This window comes from Taudactylus pleione, unplaced genomic scaffold, assembly GCF_031769625.1.
Source record: "Taudactylus pleione unplaced genomic scaffold, aTauple2 ptg000065l, whole genome shotgun sequence".
Classification (NCBI taxonomy): domain Eukaryota; kingdom Metazoa; phylum Chordata; class Amphibia; order Anura; family Myobatrachidae; genus Taudactylus; species Taudactylus pleione.
Window position 1 is genome coordinate 6681802 of NW_028284467.1, and position 7479 is coordinate 6689280.

The 7479-nt window shown below is 39.5% G+C and overlaps 1 protein-coding gene across 1 annotated transcript; it reads left to right on the forward strand.

Moving 5' to 3' along the window:
• Positions 1–1091: 1091 nt before the first annotated feature.
• Positions 1092–5022, forward strand: LOC148534643 (glycoprotein-N-acetylgalactosamine 3-beta-galactosyltransferase 1-like). Its single transcript, XM_088466175.1, has 3 exons — positions 1092–1284; positions 2296–2957; positions 4807–5022. Exons 1-3 carry the CDS (start codon positions 1092–1094, stop codon positions 5020–5022), a joined length of 1071 nt encoding a protein of 356 aa, XP_088322301.1.
• The last annotated feature ends 2457 nt before the right edge of the window (positions 5023–7479 follow it).

Consider the following 7479-nt stretch of genomic DNA (forward strand, 5'->3'; position numbering starts at 1 on the left):
ACTAGACCGGGCTCAGAGGTTCGGGGCTGGTTATGCTTTTAGGGTGGCGGGTTCCCAACACACTTAAAATAAAAACCCTTCATTTAATCCTTTAAAAACCAAAGCCTGCACAGATGATACTGATCTCTGCAGTGCTTCAGACCGACACTCTGCTCATAGGCAGGTGTATTGATTTTGTGAATTGTGCTGTGATTTTCGGTGTGATTTTGATTGATTTGACAAATACAATTCTTAAGGTGCTTACACACGTAAATATTTTCTGTCCAACCATCCAACTAGTTGATTGGTTGGAATGAAAATCTGGTAAGGTATGAAAGCAAATGACAATAAGCAATTTGCTCCCAAATGCCGGAAAATGGACAAAAACTGTTTTAACAAATTCTTTAGATCAAACATTTAACAAACTTGTCTGACGACCATTTTCATCTGTTTTCTAGCATTTATAAGCAAATTGCTGATCATCAGTTACTCCCATATGTTACCAGATTTTCATTCCAACCAATCAACTATTTGGATTGTTGGACAGAAAATCTTAACATGTGTATGCACCTTTAGTGTATCTGTGATTTGTATTTGTGTCCATGTAAATAATACAATGTTTGGTCTGATGGTGTATTGAACCGAATACATGGTGTGTTAAGTCGTGTTACACCTGCAATTTGCAGTCAAATTGGCCTTTAGTAAATCTCCAATTTACAATTTCACACCCAAATTGTAGATAAACACCAAATCGATCATAAACTAATCTTATTAAATTTACCCCATACAGGTCTGTAGGAATTCTGTGTGCTTTTAAAAAGTATTCATGTTTTGCCCATTGCTTCTGTGTCTGTGGTGACCGAAGAGGTTTCCTATCATAAAAATGAGAGTCCAAAAACGTAAGTTCAATACAATTAACTCCCAATCCATTTGATTGCATTGATTATTAGTAGTAGTTGCAGACAGCCTCCAAACAAATGCCAGACTTCAGACGCAAATGCATGTGGGTATGGGTTAATTTGAACCATGTACCTCTTTAGTTTGGCCAATCAATCTCAATATGTCTCCATAGTTGCTGATCTGTATTGAGGTGCATGTTTTTCTTTACAGCAATGGCATACTTTTCTGGCAAAACGTCATTCATGGAATTAAATTTTGGCATCATAGTGGGCTTTTTCACCATATTTCTACTGGTGAGAACGATCAAAGACAGTTCCGAGATTGAACCTCCTTTAGCAATTCGCTCATGGAAAAATATGGACCACCTACATATGCTAAAAGAGATCCCTCATACTCACATCACAGGTAAATTGATTAACTCGTCAATAACTAAACAAATGGATCTAGGATAATGTTAAAATGTAAGAATGTTAAAGTAGCCTATACCAACATTTAAAGTGGCCTAAGAGAGTTTCCTAAGATTTGAGTAAACATATATAAATGTGATTGCATTTCTGAGACATTCACATGGGCATGGCCAGCTTTCAGGTGCACATTCATGTAAATTGGAGCTACTATACAAAGATTTAAAACCTCCCACAATACACAGGATATATGGGTGAGGAGAAAACTTCACTACCAAAAGGTGAATGGATAGCTCCTATCAACTCTCTCTATTGTTTCATTGTTTTTTTAAACCATAGTAAATATGGTACAATCAAATAGGGGGAAAAACAGTGTGGATTCCCCCTATTTTCCAATAACCAGCCCCAGGCTGAACAAGCCCGGCGGTTGATGTTATAGAGGTGGGACATACAGCGTGTGGTCCCCTTGCCATAATGGAAAACAGCCTCAAACTATTCAGCCCAGAACTAGAATCATTAGGAAAGTGCCCCCCCCCCCAAAAAATGGGATAACTAGCACAGGGTTGAAAGCTCAGAGCTTTTCTCCACACACTTAGGCTTGGGGTGCGGAGATAATAGTGTAAAGAAAAAGTTAAATAATACTGTTTTTTTTACAAGTGTCCTACAGGTCCCAGCAAACCTGCCCTAGCATGGTTATCCTTAGGGAGATCAGGACCACTTTTTTGTAAGCACCCCCTCTTCCCTAGGGATTCCAGTCCCGGACTGACCAGGTTTGAGAGGCTTATTGTCACTGGATTTTAAATGACAGTCAAAATCGATCCATTGTAAATTATGTTTTTTAAGACTTCAGTTTCAATCTGATGACAGATCCGATAGTAAATTTATCCCTAGGCTCTAATGAATTATATCTATTTTTTTAGACCACAAACTTCAGCTGTTCTGCTTCTCTTGGTTATTAGTAGACTACTTAGGTAATTCATGTCTATGATTATTTTATATTTGGGTCTTATAGGTAACAACACTGTGAGTGATGAGCTTGCACACAAAGTCAGAATACTTTGCTGGATCTTGACTGGACCAAGCAACTTGGACAAAAAAGCTATTCATGTAAAGTACTCCTGGACTCGTCATTGCAATGTGGTCCTATTCATGAGCTCCACCGCCAATGACAGCTTCCCAACAATTGGTTTGGATACCAAGGAAGGGCGGGATCAGCTTTACTGGAAGACTATTAAAGCCTTTCAGTATGTGCATAAGAACTACCTAGAGCAAGCTGACTGGTTTTTGAAAGCAGATGATGACACGTATGTTGTAGTGGATAATTTACGTTGGATGCTCTCTAATTATACACCTGACCAGCCTGTCTACTTTGGGAAACGCTTCAAACCATATGCCAAGCAGGGCTACATGAGTGGTGGAGCTGGTTATGTACTTAGCAAGGAAGCTGTGAGCCGCTTTGTGGAAGGATTCCGCACTGGAGTTTGCCAACATACTACATCTGTGGAGGATTTAGCACTGGGTCAGTGTATGGAAAAAATGGGGGTTATAGCTGGAGACTCCAGGGACACTGAAAAAAGGGAAACGTTCCATCCATTTCCACCTGAATCCCATTTGACAGAACATTTTTCTAAGAGCTTTTGGTATTGGAGTTACTGTATGTATCCCATTGTGGAGGTAAGTGCACAAAAGCTCTGTTGCTGGAACCTGAGGAATAACATACCTAGCAATGAGGTTGTCTTCACCTGTTGTTTCTCCTGTATTATATCACATATGCCTGTTTTTCCATTTAAACACTTCTATTTTATTTTTTTATTGGAAGCATATTTAAAAATATGTATAGCTATAGCTAATAAATATTTAGATAGTTACCAAAAATTAAATCATGGCTTACAAAAAAAAAAACCAGGAGAAATAATTGACATTGGCTTCCAATATTTGCTATGTGGCACCAGGGCAGAGACCTGGTGAGGTGGAGAGAGAGATAGGGCAGAGACATGGGGGGTAGAGATAGAGAGAGAAACGGGGCAGAGGAATGGTGGGTGGAGACAGAGAGACACTGGGCAGAGACATTGGGAGCAGAGAGAGATGGAGCAGATACATGGGGCAGTTAGAGAGAAAGAGAGATGGGGCAGAGACATGGAGGCAAAGAGAGATGGGGCAGAGACATGGGGCAAAGAAAGAGATTGGACAGAGAGAGTTGGGACAGAAACATGAGAAAGAAGGAGAATCAATGCAGAGACATGAGAAAAGAGTGAGAGACGGGGTAGAGTCAGATTGAGGAAAACAAAGAGAATCAATGCAGAGACATAAGAAGAGAGTGAGAGATGGGGCAGAGAGAGATGGGACAGAAACATGAGAAAGAGAAGGATAATCAATGCAGAGACATGAGCAAAGAGTGAGAGACGGGGTAGAGACAGATTGAGGAAAACAAAGAGAATCAATGCAGAGACATAAGAAGAGAGTGAGAGATGGGGCAGAGGGGATGTCGTCAGGATGCTGGTGCATGAGGTGCCGGATGTCAATTTACCAACAGAATCCCGATGCCCATCAGCATGCTGATGTCGCTATCCCGAAGAGATCAAGGTACCGACATTGGCATCCCAACCGCCGGCATCCTGATGGTAAGTATGCGGGTTAGGGTTAGGCCCGGGATGAGGGGGTTAGGTTTAGGGAACTCCCGGGGTGGGTTAGGGCTAGACACAGACCGGGGAGAGTTAGGGTTAGGCTACGGAGAGGGGGGTTAGGATTAGTCACCACCGGGGGGAGGTTAGGGTTAGACACAACCGGGGGGAGGTTAGGGTTAGGCACCACTGGGAGAGGGTTAAGGTTAAGGGGGAGAGGGGGAGGGTTAGGCTACTTACCGGCCTTGTCGGGATCCTGAACATCGGGGTGCCGCTGTCGGTCTTCTGACTGCCGGCATACCAAACGCCGGTCAATCGTATGTATTCCGGCCAGAGACATAGAGAGGGGAGGGAGAGAGATGGGGAAAAAGGCGGGGGAGGGAAAGAGAGAGACAAGGATAAGAGAGAGAGAGAAAGAGAGTGAAACAGAAGAATATAAATCTCTGACAATGCCAACACCAAAAGTTAGTGACCTGGCAAATGTCATGCCACAATGCTAGTTATTTCCTATTTACCTGCCGTGTTTAGTTCTGATTTGTCACCCTTTGCCCTGTACCACCCTGTGCCATAAAATATGTGGTATGCAAGTGTAAATATTTGGCATTTACATTTATTATGCAACTAACTACAAACTATTGATCTATATTATTAGAAATGCCTGGTGCATAGAGGCTCCATGCAATGTGCTTTAATAAAAATAAATGTTCAGTACACTAGAAAAGCATTTTCTCCACTTTTACAAATGTATCTCTTATATCAGTTATGATAGTTGTATGAGATATTAGTAGTAGCTCTTTTATATGTGATTTTTTTATTATAGGATTGATTTTTCTTTAAATTAATGTTTGTTTTTTATAACCTGAATTCTAGAAATTAATTTTGTATACATTATTCTTCTGCAGGGTCCCCAGTGCTGCTCAGACCTGGCTATATCCTTTCATTATGTTGATCCGAAACTCATGCACACTCTAGAATACTTTGTCTACCACCTGAGGGCATATGGATACCAGTACCGTTACCAGCCCCCATTGCCAGAAGCTGCAGACAGGCTGCCAGTACATTATGAGAATACTAAAATGAAAGTAAAAATTAAAAATACAACTAAAACTATCTCCTAATGGATTGGATGTGTCTCCTATGTCAGTATCAACTTGAAAGTTCATGAAGGAAATCCATACTTCACTATAACTATATATGAGCCAAGTACTGTAGGATGTGAACACAATACTTTCAGGACAATTATTACTGATAGTTTTGTTACCCTATTTATAAAGAGATCACAGACCTAATTGGTACATTTAGTTCTCAGCAATGGCAGCAAAGTGCCTCCCAGTGTGGTTGGCCAAAAGCACCTCACGAATAGTGACTAGTTTTCCCTCACACACCATAGAGGTGAGTAAGAAAATTAGCAAAGTTTAGCTACAGTGATATACGGGTGCTGAAAGTGGCCATCTCAGGGCTTGGACAATCATGCACGATATACACAAGAGAAGTGCTGAGTTGTTTGAATATTTTCGCACCCGCGACTCCAGCAACAGACGCTAAAGCAGATGCAGCAGCATCTATCTCTAAATCAGGCCCTAAATGCACTTTGAGCACCTTGATTTTTAATGGCAGTGTATGAAGCATTAGTATCATATTATTATTAGTATTTATTGTCATAGTATCACAATTTTAAACAGTTACCTGAAGTGCTAAATATGTTTACAAAACAGACTTCACACATGTCCAAGAATTGTGAAAATGTTTTTATGACTTGTATTCTTAAAGTGTACATAGTAAGTAGGGAGATATTTTTAAATTATGTAACATCAAGTATGATACATTATATACTGTACTGTACTTCTCGCTTGATGTAGTGTGGTCACGTTTTATGCAGCTTTTATATATGAAATTCATGTTTAATATGCTGTATCAATGAGTTTAATTGTGAGTAATGGAGTTTTACATATGAGTGCATGGATGGTAATTAAAATGTTATCCTAATGCTGGGCATACACTCTACAATTATCTGTCAGATATCTGTCCAATCTGGCTGGTTGGAATGAAAATCAGGTAATGTATGGGAACCAATAACAAGCGACCATATGGTCTTAAACACTGGAAAATGGGCAAAAATTATTGATCAAATTGATTCAATTCATTTGATTTAACCAATTTGTCTGGATGACAATTTTTGTCTGTTTTTCAGTGTTTGTGAGCAAATGGACGATTGTCATTGGCTCCCATACATTAACAGATTGTCATTCCAACCAGCCAGATTGGACAGATATCTGACAGATAATTGTATAGTGTATGCCCAGCATTACACTGGTTAAACCTATTATGGCAGAATTCAGAATCTGCAATGTTTTTCTTAGTTATGAATTGATTCTTTTAAGGAACATTAACTATTAGATGAACAGGGTGTTTCTTTAAACAGTTTAACTTTTTGGCATGTTTTCATTTAACTGCAAATAACATTTTCCATTTATTTTTGCCTACCCAGATGTGATTTACATTGAGGTGTTTTAATCTTAGACAGATTAGACTTTTGATTGGTAGCATGTAGCATACTAGAACTATTTAATTTATAAACATCACCTAGAGCAGTGATGGACATCAGGAAGCCGTGCTGCCTCATGCGGCTTTCCAGACCTTCATTTGCAGCTCTAAGATCCTTGTCATATTTGTTTGTTATAAAGCGGTCAGATAGACAGTTTATAAGTAATCTCTGCTGTGAATTATTTCTTCCTTTATTTTATTTAATTGAATGTTAAGTATACATTTTTAAAATATCATATGGAACCATTATAATTCAAAATATGTATAATTACATTATCATCTATATATAAAAGGCTAACGCTGCTTCTCACCTCTATGGGGGACATTCAGGTGTGTTACACGCCGACGGCCACTAGGTGGTGCCAGATGGAGCAATTCAATTGGTGTTCTATTCGGGCGCACACAGCGGCCGGCGCTGACATTTCAACTCGCAGCTCCCCGAGCTGTCGAGCAGGAATTACCGGAAAGGGACCTGTTTGAGCGTGCAAACGGGACTTTTTGCGGGCGCAACAATGTCCCGTCATTTGGACGGGCTGCTAACTAGTGACATTAATACTGATGTCAATGTTCACAACATGCTATTCAATTAATAATCCTGCACTTTAGTTTTGAATTATTTGTAAGATCCCAAATATTTGTATACCAACTAATTAAATAATTTTGATTCTTGTCTTTAATGATATGTTGATGTTTTAATGTGTTTGTAATCATTCAACAGGTGTGTCCTCCTACTCTTATCATTTTTGCACCATATGGCGTGAGACGTCTGATGCAATTCCCGAGTGTGGACTTTTTCACATTTTTCCTAAATTTTGCTACTTTTTCCTCAATTTTGTGTCTGTCTGCTTGCAGTGTACTAGGTACTTAGGATTCATATTCTGCTAGCAAAGGAATTGTAATAATGTCGGAGATTAAGCATATGAATTCATGTACCATTCTAATGGTGCATACACACGATCAGATTTTTCCTTCAGATATGAACGATAACGATTTAAAAATCGTTCAGTCGTTCATATCTGAAGGAAAATCGT

What these genes read in the sequence shown, in the direction of transcription:
- LOC148534643 (XM_088466175.1), top strand. Translation starts at nt 1,092, where the DNA reads ATGGCATACTTTTCTGGCAAAACGTCATTCATGGAATTAAATTTTGGC. An exon ending in CCCTCATACTCACATCACAG is followed by an intron (nt 1,285 to 2,295) that starts GTAAATTGATTA and finishes TGGGTCTTATAG; the next exon opens with GTAACAACACTGTGAGTGAT. An exon ending in GTATGTATCCCATTGTGGAG is followed by an intron (nt 2,958 to 4,806) that starts GTAAGTGCACAA and finishes ATTCTTCTGCAG; the next exon opens with GGTCCCCAGTGCTGCTCAGA.